This window comes from Opisthocomus hoazin, chromosome Z (genome assembly GCF_030867145.1).
Source record: "Opisthocomus hoazin isolate bOpiHoa1 chromosome Z, bOpiHoa1.hap1, whole genome shotgun sequence".
NCBI classification, from domain to species: Eukaryota; Metazoa; Chordata; class Aves; order Opisthocomiformes; family Opisthocomidae; genus Opisthocomus; species Opisthocomus hoazin.
The window spans coordinates 15,615,125-15,634,220 of record NC_134454.1 but is presented as its reverse complement, the minus strand read 5'-3'; the positions used below and the strand labels follow the sequence as shown (position 1 = coordinate 15,634,220).

The following is a 19,096-nucleotide window of genomic DNA, read 5'->3' as shown; positions in this document are numbered from 1 at the left end:
ACTAGGTCATTATTTGTTACTTAAATGTAAAATTTACATTTGACTACAGAAAAACATTTATTTTTCCTCATTTGCTTTTACCCGTTAGTCTGGAGAAAGTTGGACTAGAACAAGGAAGGAGCTTCTTAAACTTTAGGTTGTGAGGATGCATCTAAACTACTAGAATCTATGGATTTTCTAGAGAACATCAAATTAGATTTGACAGTCGCATAGGTAATGTTGAAATGGTGCTCTACCCATGTAGCAATTTTGCAGTTTTCCTTGCCTATTAGCTGCAAGTTTTTTGATGACTGCTTCATTTGTTCTTCTTTGTAAACGCTTCTACTAGCACAAGGCAATGTTGTTACAACTACTCACTTAACCATCCATGAAAATATTTACATGCAAAAAGAAGAAGGTTTGATGTACCATAAATAACAGAAAGTATCATCATGCATATATATCACTATACAAGCAGTGACAGAATCACATTATGTTCATGTTATTTAAGAAGATAAGTACTGCCAAGTCTGAGATGATCGTAACTAGTGATGATCATCATGAGATTTTTCAGTTAAGTATTTTCTAAACTGATAGTACTTCTTCGAAAAAAGATCCCTGTGACTCCTTTGTTCAATCATGCTTGATACCTCTGCAGACAAACTTTGCATTCATATTGTTTTGACTCACTTTTCTTTTCAGCATGATACTGGATGCCCATCCTGCCCTCCTCTCTGGTAAAACTCTACCAATTGACAAAACTTATGAAAAGCAGATTTTAAGAAGCATGAGAGCTGCATTGGTATTTTTTTCTCAAATGGCAGAACAACTCTATGACATTTAAGAACAAGATTACATAGAATCCATAAAAATAGTTTGTCTGGAGTTGCTGTGGCAAGCTAAATGCCAAGTGGTGTTCAGTTACAAAATATTGGAATCTAGTGGATACTGTGAGTGTTCAGCCATGACCATAAACAAGTCAGCTGGGTCATGCACAGGAGAGTGAGGCATAAGAACCAAGCTTGATGGGAAGTGCATGCTGCTTCTCATAAAAAGCACAGTTTTGCTGCCCTTTTGCGGGGTGCAGGCTTTTGAAGGCATCAGAACAATACTGCTGCAACCATGCCACACCACGGTCATGCCCCACCTACTTGATCTTATTGTATGAGAGCTCATTTTGCTCAGACAGCTAGGATGCCTTCTCTGGTTTCGTTTGTTTTAGTGTTACTAGCAAGAACAAAAATGTTTGTTAGGTTAGTTGGCTTTTTGTTTCCTTTAATGACTGGCATAGCTTGTTTTCTTTGGCAGGTCAATAATTTGGTATCTGGGGAACAGAGGAGTAATATTCCTCCTAAAAATGGCAAGCAGAGGTAGAATTGGAGGGATTCCATAGGGTTTGTAAAGACAACTGAAAGAAGGAGAACTTCTAGTTCCTGCTGTGACTTTCTGTAAATCCACTCTGGTATCTGCTTGCGTCACTCTTGAGAAGCTGTTCCACCCCACAGAGCAAGAGTGGTGTAATTGCCATCCTTGGTGGGACAGGTGTGACTCACAGCACTCCACCCTTGGCAATGGGGACTGTGAGCCCCACAGCTGGGACAGCACAGTCCTGGGAGAAAGGGTTCTGGGAGCGCGGCCCTGCTGGGGCCTTGGCATTTATGCTTACCTCTAAAATGGAACACAGGAGGGATTTTAGTTTTTGATTTAACTCTTGGATGCCTGCAAGTAATACTGAGTGGAGGCTTTACTTGTGGTATCAGAAAATTTAGGTTGTCTTTCTGGAAACAGTTTTCTTGAGTTTACATTAACTGCATAACAGATAAATGTTTCCTTAGTGCTGACACAGAGATTTTTCAGTATTTGCGTCTATTGTTTTCAGGCTGCAAAAATAAACTAACATGTAGCTTGAGGTACTGCTGCTTTATGACATTCTTCGTGGTTCCTTCCAAAACACAAAAATATTCTGGAAACAATTAGAAGAAACCAGAGTTTTTGACTGTCCTCCTTAAGCTGTATTATCTTTAAATTTGTAGCTCTTGTCTGAATGCAAATAGTACCCTCATAAAATAGGGTAGAAAGTAAGCAGAAAGAGCGTTTAAATCTGAATAAGGTATTGCAACAGTGTTGGCAGGCTGTATAGGCTGGTTAATATTCTCCATTCCAAGAATTTTTCTCTCTTTCTTTGTTGGTGGTTTGGAGGTTTTTTTGCCCTTGTGATGTCAGGGGTTTTACACAGCTTGAAGTGTAATGGCTTTTGCTCATGTGGTTTAGTAACGCCAGCCCTAGAAGAAAGCTTAAGTCACACGTCAATGCCTGTGCCACTTCCCAGGTATATCTGATACACTGATCTCGGTAACAGTAATCTTACAGGAGTAATTTCAGAAGTTTACAGGACTGTTCTAGGCTTGCTAGCCATTTCTTGGGTACAACAAGTTCCGTGTGTTTGGCCACGTGAAGTTAGCTGCTGCTCTTGCACTATGTTCTTCCAGCATTCCCTAAGGAAAATGAGGTCACCATGGTTGTGGGAGCAAGCCATCATTCATCTGCGATTGCCTCATCTCCCTGCTGCCTCTCTGGACACCCCAGCTGGTTTGGAAGCCCAACCTCACCAAAAAAAAAGCTGAAACGCAGCTGTAACTGATTTGACAATGAAGCTAAAAAGATAGTTGCCTATACTCATACCCCGTAAGCAGGCGAGCTTCTTGCTTGCTTAGTTCATGTGTGGCACTGCAGAATTTACCCACTACCAGCTCAAGAAGGTAGCAGTTTGACACTAAAGAAGTGGTCCACTAGGATGAGGATGCTTCTTTTATTTGAGCAGTCTGGAAACATAAACCTTGGCTCTGTTTTTTCTTGGAAATTTATAAAAGTGTGACAGCATCTCACTATTCTTGTCTGTGTTATTAGGGAGAGAGTAGAAGGAGGTGGCAAGTGCAAAGCACGTTTTGTCAGCTTCTTTTAGAGTGAATAGCTGTCATGGTTTGACCCAGCAGCTTTCACTGAGTGCTGCTAGCTTGGGGCTCCTGTTAGCGTGTGCAATGGATGCTGGTAGCTGTGTTACCCCTACTTTCTGCTGTTTCAATTTGTAGAAGACAAATTTTTTGCGTTTCAGAGGTTCTCTGTATTTTTACAAGATGTATGCCTACTCCTGTTTTCTCTGTAAGTGTGTACAACTTAGAAGATAGCAAGGCCAAAAGTAGCTTCCCAATTGCAGAGTCATATTGTAAATACTTGGATATAAAGGATACACCTTATAACTCTGAGGCACAGAAAGGATTTACAAATTACGAAATAGTGTACTAAAAGGGAGTTATATCTATGTTAAAGGTGACTACTCCTGACTTCAGAAGTCTTCAATATTGCCTTAGATTCATTCAAACTCTATTCTTTTTTTCTTAATCATGTCTTTGGCTGGCAAAATCATCTGTAACTTGGTTGTGCAGAAACAACTTTGGCCTATGACTAACGGTCTTTTTTAGATGTCACATTGATGTTCAGCAAAGGAAAAAAGGAAGAGATCAAATTGCTTTTAGTTCTAAACCAGCGGCTGTTTGGGTACATCTGTGCAACTGTAAAAATAATAATCAACTTCTAACAATATCAAACAGAAATATACTCCGTTGAATATTGGTGCCTGCTAAGGATTATTTAAAACAGTTGTCAGGAACCTAGTAACCCATTGCTATAAAACCGTTTGTTCAGACTTACAACTTTTAATCTGAAATACATTCAAACAGCTTCACAAGAAATAACACATGGCACTTATAGTCATATTTACACAGTGACCTGGAGGTCTCATTCTAGCTTCTACGTATTTGCTAGGTGGAAGCTGCTAGGATTCAATTCAAATGGCAGCATGGGTGTGATAGTGTTGGCTTCAGCATACAATGCCCAGCCCCACCTGCCTTCAGTGTTTAACTCCCATGTTGTCTCAAGTCTGTCGCTATTTGTTCACCAGTGAGCTAGTTCAGAGGGACCTCAAGTCTGTGTACATAGGGAGCAGTCAATCTCTGGTTGCAGTGCACATACACCTGTAGTATTTTCTATCTGAGGGTCTCAGAACACTTGAAAAGTACTTGTTCAAGTAAAATGATTGTTGAAAATATGCTGGCACCTCAAGTGTGAAACTATGCACTGTTTGCAGCCGTGAAGAGAATGTACACCTTGCCAGCGTCCTGGCAGAACTCATCAGTGGTGTGAAAGGATGCTGAAAGTGTGCTGGTTTGCTCACTCTTTGATAAAGTTTTTCTCAGTGTCTGTACAGAAGTTTGACCCTTGGTCAAAGGGTCACCCGAACATGAGGAAAGCAATAAGTGCAAACATACCTGTAAAACACACCTTTTTAGCTCCAGCATTGATCCCAGGCCACTCTGTGTTTAGAACAGCTTGGTCTGATCTTAATTGCCTCCAACTCACCATGACATTCCAGCAACTGGGATCCATCAGGGCCTGTAGGAGAACAAATATCTGCTTTCTCTTTCCAGGCCCTAAAAGGGGGAGTTGCAATGCCTCCACCTTCTGGGTGGTGTGTCAGGAGTTCAGTGCCTAGTCATCATCAGACATTGACTGAATTGCATTTCCAGTGCCACTGGAGGACTCTTCTCCTGTTCTGGGGAAAGGGGAGTCTCAAACAGTATCTTCTTCGCCTGCTGTAGGTGACCCTGCTTCGGCAGGAGGGTTGGACTAGATGACCCACAGAGGTCCCTTCCAACCCCTACCATTCTGTGATTCTTTTACTGCCAGCTTCAGTTTTAAAGGTAGAATTTATATTTGTGGTGCATTGCTCCCCTCAGATTACCCCTTGTGTTATCAGCCCTCAGTTTGCCCCCTATGAAACTGGAAAAATCAATTGACCTTGCTGTCGCTTTACCAGAAATGGATTTTTGATCTTTCTGGTGAGGTCTTAGAAGCATTTAGTTCACGCAGAAACTGAATTCTGGCTTGAGCGATTAGAAGGGTGTGGCTCATAGCATCATAGAATCATGGTAAGGGTTGGAAGGGACCTTAGGATCATCTAGTTCCAACCCCCCTGCCATGGGCAGGGACATCTTCCACTAGACCAGGTTGCTCAGAGCTCCATCCAACCACAGCTTCTCTGGTCAACCTGTTCCAGTGCCTCTCCACCCTCATGGTGAAGAATGTCTTCCTAATACCTAATCTAAATCCGCCCTCTTTTAGTTTAGAGCTGTTCCCCCTTGTCCTATCGCTACACACCCTTGTAAAGAGCCCCTCTCCATCCTTCCTGTAGGCCCCCTTCAGATACTGGAAGGCTGCTATAAGGTCACCCCGCAGCCTTCTCTTCTCCAGGCTGAACAGCCCCAACTCCCTCAGCCTGTCCGCCTAGGAGAGGTGCTCCAGCCCTCTGATCATCTTTGTGGCCCTCCTCTGGACCCGCTCCAACACATCTATGTCCTTCCTATGTTGGGGGCCCCAGAGCTGCATGCAGGACTCCAGGCGGGGTCTCACAAGAGCAGGGTAAAGGGGCAGAATCCCCTCCCTCGACCTGCTGGCCACGTTTCTCTTGATGCAGCCCAGGATGCGGTTGGCTTTCTGGGCTGCAAGCGCACATTGCCAGCTTATGTTGAGCTTCTCATCCACCAGTACCCCAAAGTCCTTCTCCTCAGCCACTCTCCAGCCAGCCTGTACTTGTGTTTGGGATTGCCCCAACCCATGTGCAGGACCTTGCACCTGGCCTTGTTGAAATTCATGCGGTTCACGCAGGCCCACCTCTCCAGCCTGTCGAGGTCCCTCTGAATGGCATCCCTTCCCTCCAGCGTATCATACTTTTTAGCTGCCCCGAGACGCTGAGGGTGCTTAAACTGAAAAAAACATCACTAGTGCTAGCTAAATAAAGCTGTGTTGGATTTTAAACAGAAAATCTGTGCAACAAGAGCCATAAGAAGAGTGGTGAGAAATTATTATTGTATGGCATTGTTTTACGATCGATACAGCCTCTTGTCCATTTGTAGAAGTAATTCAGGTTCAAAAATGTAGGACTAACTTTTCACAAATGAAAAAATGAATAACCTTCATATGAAAAAAATGCAACTGTTTGAGTGCTTGGTAATTGTTTTTGTCCAAAGCTAATTACTGCTGGCTTGTGCTGTGGCTAATAATAAATGAGTTCATGGAACATTAACTCACGCTTATGTGTCTTCACTACATTGTTTTAATTCCTGCTCTTCATGATTTAGTTCTCATACTTTCTTAAACATGTATTTCGTGGTACCTTAAAGACCTTTTTTATGATCTAAATCTTAATTTTAACCAGCTGACCTCCATTTTTTGTTTCATAATAGTCAGTAAGTGCTTCTGATAAAGTCAGGCTTCTTTGCACTGAGACAAATGTAAGGGATAGAAGAGCATAATAGTTCCTGTAGAAAATACATCTCAGTACCTTGGGAAACTCTGCTTCGCAAGCAAGCTGAAATTCCTTTTTTGAGTTGGCCCAGTTCAGAAATTGTCACCTCTGCTACCTTGAAAGTAGACTTTACTTCTGTCATTGTTCCCTGTATGTATTGGCCATCTTCTCTGCTATTTTGGCCGGCAAATTCAGACACACCTCCTGGCTAAACCCTGCATTATTTCTGCAAGAAACACTCATCACCATGTAGCATACACACAAGAAAATTAACATTACAGGTGCCCCTCCCAGATGCAGATCCCCAGATAGTTCTTTGCTATTTCTTGTTGTTACCAAATCCAGACAGTTCCATTCTTACACTTCCCTGCTGAATCTGCAGCGAAATGAATCTCTGCATTTGATTTAGCATGTAACAAAATGATGACTGTTTGCCTACTTATCAGAGGGGCTCTGCACCTGGACAAGCTGGTGTTTTTTTCAGGTTTAAAATACATACTTTAATGTCAAAACAGTCACTGTGGAAGTAAAAAAAAAAATTCTGGGTTGAATCAGCAAGTGGATCAAAAGAAAAAATGTTTACAAATGTTCTCAAGCAAAGCTGTTATTCATTTACTTATCTTATTTCCCAGTACTTTGAACTCTTTGTGTGGAGACAGAAGGGAAAAGCCCTAATTTTTTAAGCTCATTAGCTTTAGCTGAAGTATTCTGTGTCCTCCATTATTTTGGTAGAACCAGCTTGACAAATAAGTTAAAACCTAGGTAACCGAGGCTTTTTGTTTTCAGCTGACTCCAGCAGTTCAGCGCTATACTTGCTTATCTGTTCTCTTCCTTTTGAGAAGCAAAAATGAAAAACCTAGCTGTCCTCAAGAGCATTTTGATACACATATGCAGGTATGTGCGTGTGCACACTTGCTTTGCACACAAGCCAATGGCATCCTCGAACTGAGAAATAAACCAAAAACGGTTATTCCTTATCCACTTTGGGATCAAAAGCCACCTGTGCTGATGCAGAATTGTCGTTTGGGGAGTTATTGCAGAGCATTATGTGGTCTTCTTGCACTCAGTTCCACCCATTGTTTCATTGTACAGTGGTCTGGAGTAATAATGAACTTGGGAATAAAGAAATGGAAACCAGGCACTGGCTGCTGCAAGTGGGTGTTGTGGGCATAGCACTGTTGCTTTGTGGCGTAGGGTATAAACCCTCCTCTGCTGTCTGGACAAAGCACTTACACTTGTGTGGATTGTATCCTGTGGGGCAGCTTACAGGTCTGAAATAAGTGTCACAGAGGATTTTATTTTCTGCCTTTGCTCTCTCCCCCAGGGAAGAAGATGAATATTCAGAGCTGCGGTCAGAGCTCAGCCAAAGCCAGCATGAGGTTAATGAAGACTCACGCAGCATGGACCAGAATTCTGTTTCAGTACCAGAGAATCAGTCCACCATGGTCACTGCAGACATGGGTGAGTTACGCTTCTTAGTAAACATGGTGCCTTCTCACAGCAGAAAGGCATCATAGCCTTTGAAATGCAAATCCAAAAGTTTGATGAGGAAATAAATGAATCTAGGCTCTGTTAATCACAACAAATGCTGAAATTCTCCATGACTATGAACTTCTATGTGAAATAACCTCTGTGCCTTGATGTGGAATAGCTATGGAGTCTGAAATAGAATGATTGTATGGGAGAGCTCATGACTTTTGGGAAAGAAGAGGAGGAAAGAAGCTATTCACATACCTTACACGTGCCTCTGAAGTAGTCTAACTGTAGAAAAAAATTGCAGACAGAAAGAAAGTTGGGGGAAAAAGTGTAGGGAAGGGAACTGTTTGTCCGGTTCTTTTACAGAGTAAATATAGAGGATGTCTGCACTTTTTGAAAATTGAGGGCCTGTTTAAAGTATGGAATAGGGATAGCTTACTGAACTGGATTTAGACAAGGATAAATCTGACAGAAGCCATTCCAATACAGTGCAAGGAGGGAGCACCTCCAGTCTGTAACTAATTTTTTTCTGGTTAAGAGCTAAGAAGGCAAGCATCTTTCCTTCAGAATTTTGTCTGTTTTGTCATCCAAGCACAATTACTGATCATTTGAAGAACCTTCAAGTATGGAATAATTACTCTGACAGAAGTTTGCGATAGAAGCATGAGCAGATGCTAGGCCTTCAGTACGAAGATATTTCAAGTGTTTGGGCACAATTGCTGCACACCATAGCAGATTAGCAGAACTCTTGTGTAGTCCTCACTATGACTGATTTCCAAAATTCTCTTCAGAATACTATTTCTCTTAGTTTGTATTTAAAATGAAATAGTTGGTCTTCATTTTCTTCCCTAGTTAAACTAGCTGGGTGCCCAGGAGCTTCTGTGAGTGATACTGTAAATGAGCAGTGTTTTAGGAGATGATTGAAATAGCAGTCTTAAGCCCTGTTGCAGAGCAACCGTGTTACATGAGGCTTTCATGATTATAATGCAACGTACAATATTTACTTCCATACATAAGAAACTGTGTTAAAACAGTTCCCATTTGTTTGGAACAGTGCAGTTCATTATTGCAAACTTTTTGCTGTTCTTTCCGGTAGTGTGCCTTTTAGAGGAATGGACCTGAGAGTAGGCTGACTTTTGGCCATAGTATTCAATGTCTTCAAGTAGAGTTTAATAATGTAGAAAACATGTTGATATTGTAAGCAAACGTATAAAGAGATTTTCTGTATAATTTCTTAAACTGAAATTAATACACCAGTTCTGGAGCTGCATTGGTTTATACATGCAAGATCCGCCACAGCATGTTTGTATTTCAGTGTCTCTAAATTCTAGAAGCCTTGACAGAACAGTATTAATAATAACATATTCACAAAATGTCTGTCATACAGAATTCGAAGTATACTTAACAAAATGTTATATGAAGTCAAGGTATGTTAGTAGAGGCTTTTATATCCTTAAAAATGAATATTTTTACTTTCAAAAATTGATGCTTATTATTACATTCCCACTTGAACATATTCTAACGTGAGAACATTTTTTTCCTTTAGTTTTCTTTCCTTTTTCCTTCCCTTTCATTTGACAAAAACATTCAGACTAATTTATTTTTCAGCATTTATTTTTTTGGGTTAGGGCTTTCATTTTGCTCTTCATTGGGTGGAGCTGAACTAGGGTTTGTGTACATTAATAGCGTGTTATCCATTTAAGTTTTTGCTAACAGTGGGAAACATGGCAATAAAATGAAGTACAACAATGGACAAAATAAGAATGTTAACTCTGTTCTTGCATTTTTTCCCTGTTTTTCTTCTATACATAGACTCTGTCCTTTTTGGGTTTCCATATTCCTGTGAGAATAAATCCTTTTGTGTGTATATGTATGTGTGTGTATGTACACACGTATTTATACACAAATATGTGTGGGTTTTTGTCCCTCTAGATACAGGTATATAAGGAAGAAAAATTATGACCTAATAACCATGTGCATGGCCTTGCTTACTGCCCTAATGGAATGAGCATCAGTGACTTACTAAAAACAGTAATATGTCATGATACACTAATGCATGTGGATATGCAGCTCTATTGCTACAGGCAATAAAACAAGAGCTAAAACTATGAACATTCTCCAGTATGTCTTGCAGAGCTTGCAATTGGTTTGTGCTGGTTTTCTGTCAGAAATGAGATTCTCATTATTGTAAACTCTTATTTTCTGGGGAAAATGTTATTGTAGGAACAAAACTCAACGTACAAGGTCTTGTGAAGGTCATTTAAATGGACAAAATGTCTGTTGTAGAAGGTGTTATGGAAACAAATATATTCAAGCTAGTTAAATAGAGGTTTTTACAGGGAAGTGTCCTGCATGGTATATGCTGCTCATAAGTGAGTGTTACTCTAAAGAGATTTTTGGTATTATTACAACAGATGGGTGGCTGCTAGCCAGGAACCAGTGAATATGTCTTCAAGAGTAAAGTTTTGTATGTGTTGCCCATTCACATTTTTCATACAGTACTGTGACTTCGTTCTAAACTCTTCTTTTTGGTCAGCAATAGGTTCATGTTTATGTGCATTGGGCTGTGGAGTTAGATTTGTGGTAACAGTTTACAGTTTTTTACTTTCTAATCATCTCCTCCCTTCATCCAACTGCTTTCAGTCTTTTCTTGCACAGAGATTTCAAGGTAGTCTGCAATAATCTGATGTCTCATGTCTTAAATTTCAGACACTGTTCAATGCTGCACTGCTTTAGTCCCCTGTAAGAACCACAGCTATGAGGCTATTAGAGAATTCTGACCATGGTGAAATGCTTGCAGCAGTAGTATCAAAATAATGCTTCCAGCAAGAGTGCCTGACACTGTTTTAGTAAGGCATAGGAACTGCTGACGCACTGCTGTCTCATAGTGCACCACTCGTGCTGTACAGTTGGTAGTTATTGCAAAGTCTTAACTAGTAAGCCAGAAATACTAACTAGCACGTCTGACAGACAGCACAAGGGTGAATTTGACCACATGTCTGCCTTAGAAACTGCCACTGTGTCACCAAATATGAGCGTAAGAAAAATGAAAATAATTTGTGAAGTGAGCTAGCAAGGTACTGAGACGTGCTTGTTTTCACAGAAATGGAGGACGCTGTGGCAGTGCCCAAGGCACTGGAAGAGCTTTGCCAAAAGACGGAGAAGGAAATCACTCTCTGCCACATTTTATAATTAAAATAGTGTGGTTGTGTATGCTTCTAATATGGTTGTAGTATGGAACATAGCAAAGAACAGGGTGTGCTGTTAGGATCCCTGAATATTCTGCAGCTGCATTTGAAGGAGAAATGGCTGTAAAAATGAAACATAGGCTCTAAGGTCGTTGGTAAGGATCCTTTCTATAAACACTAGGATTTTTTAAATCAGGGAGTGCCTCAGTACAACCACAAAAATTCCTCTGAAAAACATCAAGTCGTAATGTCAATGGATGTACGAGGCAGAAAAAAACATTGAATTTACAGAGAAAAATCTTTGAGGGTAATACAATCAGGATAATGCCAAAAAGAACAAGAAAAAAGAAATGGCATAGTATGTGAACGTGTGGTGTCTTAAAATGTTGTCCTTCAGAAAACAGAGGTTTTTGAAGACAGAATGAACCTTCAGATAAGTAGTGGGAGTGTTATTTGTCAGATGGATGTAACTCGTCATTTCAGCTGATGGTATGGTTATGGTATTTAAGACTATCAGTTGATGAGGAAAAAGTGGCAGATTGCAAGGACATTCCTTGAACAATATCAGTCCTAGCTGTTCTGCAGCAGGCACTTCCTGGGTTAGAGTTTGTTTTTTCAGAGTCACTAACTGTTGCGGTATTTGTTTTGTTTTGTTTTGCTTTCTTTTAGATAACTGTAGTGACTTGAATTCAGAACTGCAAAGAGTGCTGACAGGTCTGGAAAATGTTGTCTGTGGGAGGAAGAAAAGCAGCTGCAGTTTATCGGTAGCAGAAGTGGACAGACATATTGAACAACTGACTACCGCCAGCGAACATTGTGATTTAGCCATTAAGGTAACGGTAACATTACGCTCTCAATGCAGTGGGGTCATTGCCTGAGACACCTGATCACATTCAGTAGTAATAGCACTTTACTTCCAAAGGTGTCAAAGAACTTCACAGAAATCAATTCCAGCTCATGGTAGGTGTTGGGCAAGCAGTAGTACACCTGTTTTACACTGAATTCTCCAAGGGACGGGAGGACCTACTAATAGACTTTTGGTCTCAAATCAGAAATGTGTTTGTCTTGTGCTCGTCTCAGAGATAAGAGAAACAGGGACACTCAGCAGTTAATTTGCTTTCTGAAGGTTATCCAGCAAACAAGTTGTCACTTGCCTAAGGTCACACAGTTCGTCATTGGCTGGTAACTGAACACACAGTATGTAATGTTTGCTGAAATTTGAAGATAAAGTGTCATAAACTATGCATAAGTTGTGACTCTGCTGTCTTAAAACACGAAGGTAGTATTTAACACAAAGTATGTGTGGTATATTAATTCTAATGAGACAAGCCAGACACAGGAACAAATAATTCAGCTGATACTTGGCTTTATTGTGCGTGTAACAGAACAAGAAGAGTGATGAAGGGATTGCAATTCAGTACCTGAAAGCAAGGGAACTGTGGAGTATCTTACTATAAACAGGGAAAAAGCTGAACAATTTTTTTGTGTCAGATGGAAAGGTGTCAGTGACTCATTTACATAGGAAAAAATATACTGACAATTTGCTTTTGAAGTGGAGAGGTCTGTGACCGTTCTAGACGGCTTTAGACAGCCCTTTGGCATACTGCTGGGAAGGTCTGCCCTGTCCCTGGTGGTGCCTGAGGAATATAATGGCCTGTAAAGAAATGGGTGTTGAGTAGTAGTTTGAAGAATGTGAGTATATTTGAGAGAGAAACAGACTGACTTCTGGGTCTCTTGGGAGCAGTCTTACGGCAGTTTATTCGAGTGTCTCAGAGAATTGAGATCAATACTTTGAATGTTGCTCAGTATTATCTGGAGTTTTGGGGTTGAGTGCTCTCAGAAGTCAGTATTAACCAAGAGAGGGATTGTGGATCCTGGAACACAGATAGAGATTGGTCTGTGTGAGGTCCACAGAGGTCTCTGAAGTGAGCTGAGATGAAAACTTCTGCAGAAGGTGGTTTCACCAAAATGTCAAAATAGCTGCCGTAAGCTTAATTCTCAGGCTTTTTATTTTAAATTCATTATTTACTGTTGACAAAAATTAACTACAATCAAACTTTTATATTGATAATTAACTGTCAGCAGTTTCTTTCTGGTCCAAATGCAGGCCTTATGTTTTCATGTGATCTCTACATGCATAGCCATTTTTGGGGAAAGCTTTTCCCCACTGCCTGCGCTGTAGAGCCTGGGATAGTTTGTATTTGACAAATGATAGCATGCAAAGGTTATTAAACTTTCAGGAAGATAGGAATCTCTCTGACATGCTCCAGTTATGTGCTAGGGAATTGTGTCACCAGTGTGTTTAATATGGCAAAACCTACACGTAGAGCCCCTCTCCACAATTCCACCCATGGCTGCAGGTCATCTCTCCTTTCCTGCTTCCTCAGACAGAGAACTGAGAGATTTTTAAAACAGGTGGAATCAGGAACGGAAACCTGAAATATTCTGCCTTTTGCTTTGGCTGTTGGCTTTTTTCTTCACAGGTGGACCAATGTGTTTGAATGTTTTGAATCCTTCTGGTTTGATGGTCAAATTTCATTGGGTTTCTTTTAATGCTGTTTAATGCTGTTCCTGGTGAATTTTTTTTTTTTTTTTTTTTGCTTCTTTTATACAAATCATGTGACCCTAACTAGCTCAGTTGTTTCTGTCCCACAAAGAATAAAAAGACCTTGAAATCGGATTTGTCAGATTGTCTGATAAACCGAACAGTTACAAAACTATCCTTTGTTTAAGAAAATTTCCACAGAGGAGGCTGGTTAATGCTTCATATATTTTGAAGAGTAAATAATTGTCAGTAACAGATACTAAAACTCTACCAATTAAAAAAAGATGTAAATTTTTCCAAACATGAACCATTTCCAACATGAGAACAGCTGCACTAGGTTGAACCAAGTATCTGTCTGTCTAGTGGCAGATGACAATGAAAAGACTACATCAAAAGGGACATGCATAGTATGGAACTACAGGGAACTACAGGCCGGTCAGCCTCACCTCCATCCCGGGAAAGGTGATGGAGCAGCTTATCCTGGAGGCCATCATCAAGCAAGTGGAACAAAAGAAGGTTATCAGGAGTAGTCAGCATGGTTTCACCAAGGGGAAATCATGCCTGACCAATCTAATAGCTTTCTACGATGACATGACTGGCTGGGCAGGTGAAGGGAGAGCTGTAGATGTTGTCTACCTCGACTTCAGCAAGGCTTTCGACACAGTCTCCCATGATATCCTCCTAGGGAAGTTCAGGAAGTGTGGGCTGGATGAGTGGTCGGTGAAGTGGATTGAGAACTGGCTGAATGGCAGAACTCAGAGGGTTGTCATCAGCGGCACTGAGTCTAGTTGGAGGCTGGTAACTAGTGATGTCCCTCAGGGGTCAGTACTGGGCCCAGTCTTGTTTAACTTCTTCATCAACAACCTGGATGAAGAGTTGGAATGTACCCTCAGCAAGTTTGCTGATGACGCCAAACTGGGAGGTGTGGTAGATACACCAGAAGGCTGTGCTGCCATTCAGCGTGACCTGGACAGGCTGGAAAGTTGGGCAGAGAGGAACCTGATGAGGTTCAACAAAGGCAAATGCAGGGTCCTGCACCTGGGGAGGAACAACCTCATGCATCAGTACAGGCTTGGGGCGGACCTGCTGGAAAGCAGCTCTGCGGAGAGGGACCTGGGTGTCCTGGTGGACAACAGGTTAACCATGAGCCAGCAGTGTGCCCTGGCTGCCAAGAAGGCCAATGGGATCCTGGGGTACATCAAGAAGAGTGTGGCCAGCAGGATGAGGGAGGTTCTCCTTCCCCCCTACACTGCCCTGGTGAGGCCCCATCTGGAGTACTGTGTCCAGTTCTGGGCTCCCCAGTTCAAGAAAGATGAAGAGCTACTGGAGAGAGTCCAGTGGAGGGCTACAAGGATGATGAGGGGACTGGAACATCTCCCCTATGAGGAGAGGCTGAGGGAGATGAGCTTGTTCAGCCTGAAGAAGAGAAGGCTGCAAGGGGACCTAATAAATGCTTATCAATATCTGAAGGGTGGGTGTCAGGAGGATGGGGCCAAGCTCTTTTCAGTGGTGCCCAGGGACAGGACAAGGGGCAACGGGCACAAACTGAAGAATAGGAAGTTCAGTCTGAACATGAGGAAGAATTTCTTCCCTCTGAGGGTGACGGAGCCCTGGCACAGGCTGCCCAGGGAGGTTGTGGAGTCTTCTTCTCTGGAGATATTCAAGGCCCGCCTGGACGCGGTCCTGTGCATCCTATGTAGGTGACTCTTCTTCGGCACGAGGGTTGGGCTAGATGACCCATAGAGGTCCCTTCCAACCCCTACCATTCTGTGATTCTGTGATTCTGTGATTCTGTCCTGCCTCTCCTTCCTTCAAACATGCTCCTAGCTAGGTCGGTTTAGGAACTTATTAAGCTGGAGGTGATGTCTTTGTGTTTAGTCGTCATGGGTGGAATTTTCTTCTATGTTTGTATCTAATGTGGCTTTTAACCCATCTAAAAACTCTATAAATTGTGGTAGGAATAAATTCTACTGTTGAGTTATGCCTCGTGAAAAAGTACTTCTTTTCGCTTGTTTTAAACCTGATGCTTGCTGATTGCATCTGATATCATGTCTGTAACACAACACCTCTTGTAGGGAAACTAAGTTAGGGAGTACTGATGGCAGTGTCTGAGAAGACTGGAATTACCACGATATAACATCCTGCCCTGTGCTCAGAACATTACACTGTAATTCGATCCTATAATCCGTGAAATTATACCTGAATTTGTCTGCTGTGCAGCAGCATGCCAGATAAAACTGCTCTGTAATTCTGCTTTCAAGAAAAATAAACAAGCTGGTAGTTTATGTAGATATAGCCATGGACCATATTTCTGTTTTATTTATGATGAAGGCTGGTAGCATTTTGGTGGTCAGACCAGAGAACTATGTAATAGTTTAGTCAGAAAAAGGATATTGATCACATCAAAATGAAGGAGCGTAGAAGCAAGCAGAGATGTCCCTCGACTTTGTTAAGGACTATAGCGCAGCCCTTAGTATGACTGTCAGACCCATGCTGCTGCTGTCACTGCCTGAACTTTGTGCTTGTGTGGGCAGATGGTAGCAATGGAGCCTGGAGAAACAGCAGCAGCCTCTCTGTCTGCAGAGAGTGGAGTTGAGCCACTGCTGCTGCTTCCTTGTGACAGTCCTTCCTCTTGCAGTGTTGCTCCAGGCTTATCACCCCCAGGAGTGCTCTGAGGAGGAATCTTTTCCTTTTCTGTCTTGGGAAAGGGAGGGCTGGGAAAAACTAGGAGCATGGAGGCAGCAGCAGAACTTGGCATTAGAGGGGTGAGGAAACAGCAGGGGAAACGCCTGAAAGAGGAGAGGAGTCTGGGGAGAAGAAGGAAGAGCAGAAGACAGCAGTGAAGAAGCACTGTTCAAAACAAAGCTGGTGTCATCAGGAGAGAATGCTCCTGACATTACAGAGGTTTTCTGTGAGATTAACCGCCCTGTGCTTATTCAGAACTTGAACTCATCCTCCTGTTGTGTTGAAATAACTTACCTTGTCATAGTTTGAGACCTATAGGTCCAAGTGAAATTAACGCAAGGGAGAGCTGTGGCTGCTTTCATCTTACAGAAATGACGCAAGGCACTGCTCTTTCGGAAAAGTAATTTAAGCTTACTGCCAAATATGTAAGCAGAATTATAGTGTAAACACCCTGTCAATGGAGTTTTATATTTATGACTCTAAACATATTGCAGTTTTATGGAAGAGAGACTTGAAATATGATTTAAAAGGATAAACTGAACCTGACTGCAAAATTTTTGTTCCTGCTTCTTCCATAGACATTTTGAACTAGTTGTTAAAAAAGGATTTTTTCATTTTGTAGGAGTGTCTTTTCCTCCTCACTAAGGAGTCCTGCTGTAGCCACGATTTATTCTTTAAGATTAATGTACTGGTAACAATAAATAACCAACTTTTCATTATAATGGACAAATAATGAAATTTCACTGATACCTCAGTGTCAGACAGTGCTGCAAAAAATGGAAAGATTTCTTGCAGAAGAAAAGCAGAGTTGTATTTTCAGCTTGATTTGTCATTTTCAGCTGTATTCTGGTTGGTTCTTTTAGTCCCTCCCAAATTAAGGACATAAACTTCAGTTAGCAATTTCTGTTTTATATAAAAAATTAGTCCTTTTGAATAAAACAAGTAGACTATTTTTAACCTTGCTACATGAGTTATTTATATTCCATATTAAACTTCAGAGTATAGGCTTAGCTATACTTGTTCTTGGGTTATCCAGTGAAATGAAACTTGCTATGCTGCCAGTTACATCTTGTATTCACTTATTTTCCGTGTTTCTTCCTACCATTTCAGTGCAGACTGCTTTCAGAGAGATTCAAAAGCTTATGAGCAATGATTGAAGGGTTTTTGCTTGTTGCAAAGGTCTTCCATAAGTGAAAAAATTTAACACAGGCACAGCAGACTCTGTGTAGTAGAATCAGAACTGCACATAATTACCTGACACGTTGGGCATTATGCTGTGTTACAACATGTTGAATGACCAGTCTGACGGTAAGCTTGGGCACAGCAGTATTCCCTTGCTCGTGGTGTGTGCGTGTGGTTTAGTTTCGCCCACTGGAAGTTGCTGAATATCCTTCATGCTGAACGGTGCCTATGAGGCACAGTTCTGAGCAAGGGGATGGGGTGGGGAATGCTGAGTGGTATTACATGTCCCAGAGAAAACCAGTCTTTTTTAGGCACTAGAAAGGCTGTAACACCTTCTGGTATAAAGTAACCCTAACCAAGGCTTATTATCTTTCTTTTATCTCTTTGCCCCCTCTAGGAAAGAACATGCTCAGGGAAGTGGGAGAGGAGAGTCCTCTGGTTTTACTGTCCCACTCTTTTCCTTAGCTTTTTGTGGAGTTGGTCTAGAATTAAGAAAGGCCTCATGCCATGCACATTCACAGGCTGCTACTTTCTGCGTATTGCTCAGGCAGGAAAACAATCAGCGCAGCGCTCACCCAGGACAAGGAGTCATTAATTTGTTTTAAAGTGTTCTGAGATGAAACTAGTGGGATTGCTGTCACTCACGGGTGACATGTTTTGTTTGTGTGTAAAACATCCATCTGCTTTGGTGTTGGTCAGTATGAAATATTTTAATAAAATGGTCAAACTATCAAACAAAATAAGAAATAATTTTGTTTGATATTACTTATCGAACAAAAGAAGCACACTAATGGTGTTGTGGGGCTGGAAGTGTACAGATAAGTGTATATATAGTTGCCTGTTACACATTTCTCTCCTGTGTACCATTAATCTTGTTCAATCATCTTTCTCTGCTTCTTTCTGGTTTTTGATGACTGTATTTTTGCAGACTGTAGAAGAGATTGAGGGTGTACTGGGACGTGACCTTTATCCAAACCTATCTGAAGAGAGATCTCGATGGGAAAAGGAGCTAGCTGGCTTGCGGGAAGAGAATGAGAGCCTCACGGCCATGCTGTGTAGCAAAGAGGAGGAGCTGAACAGGACCAAGGCCACCATGAATGCCATTCGTGAAGAAAGGGACAGACTGCGTAGAAGGGTAAGGCTGCTGCATAGATGATGGCTTTTTATTCCCCCTAGCCTGCATAATTTTGCCACCAGAACAAGCTTCTCTTTAATGTCGCTTCCTGTACTAGCTGTAGGGCTTCTTGTTTTTAAAGCTGAGCTGTACAATTTACAGAACTAGGACAAACCTGAACATAATTGAAAAAGAGTGTGTGATGAATAGCCACGGTGTGCAACAACCTGATGTTAGAGATCGTGTCTTAACAGAAAACCTGATACTCATCTCCAAGGAAGCGTGTGTAACTTGCCTGTAGAGAAAGCAGATGTTCATTTAGTGAATCTTCCTGTGGGGCATTTTTTTTCCTTTAAACAACAAATATTTCTTTGTTTTTGGTGGGAATTCAATTTGTGATTAGGAGAAAGAAACAGAGCAGGACTCCTGTCAGTGGGTAATAATTCTTAGAACTGAACAATGAGTAGTCCCAGCCATGTCCTACTTCCCTGTCTGCATTTTATGATGCTGCAAGGTCAGATAAAGGCCTTGTGCTTTGTGTAGAGTCCAAAGTAAAAAAAGAAACC

The 19,096-nt window shown here is 41.5% G+C and overlaps 1 protein-coding gene across 4 annotated transcripts in view; it reads left to right on the top strand.

Moving 5' to 3' along the window:
• Positions 1 to 19,096, top strand: part of MCC (MCC regulator of Wnt signaling pathway) — a 230,373-nt gene that overhangs the window by 163,435 nt on the left and 47,842 nt on the right. For all 4 annotated transcript variants that reach the window (XM_075411845.1, XM_075411844.1, XM_075411846.1 and 1 more), the window contains 3 exons: positions 7,665 to 7,801; positions 11,674 to 11,837; positions 18,345 to 18,551. In XM_075411845.1, coding sequence (XP_075267960.1) covers positions 7,665 to 7,801; positions 11,674 to 11,837; positions 18,345 to 18,551 — 508 coding nt within the window. The remainder of the gene's footprint in view (positions 1 to 7,664; positions 7,802 to 11,673; positions 11,838 to 18,344; positions 18,552 to 19,096) is intronic.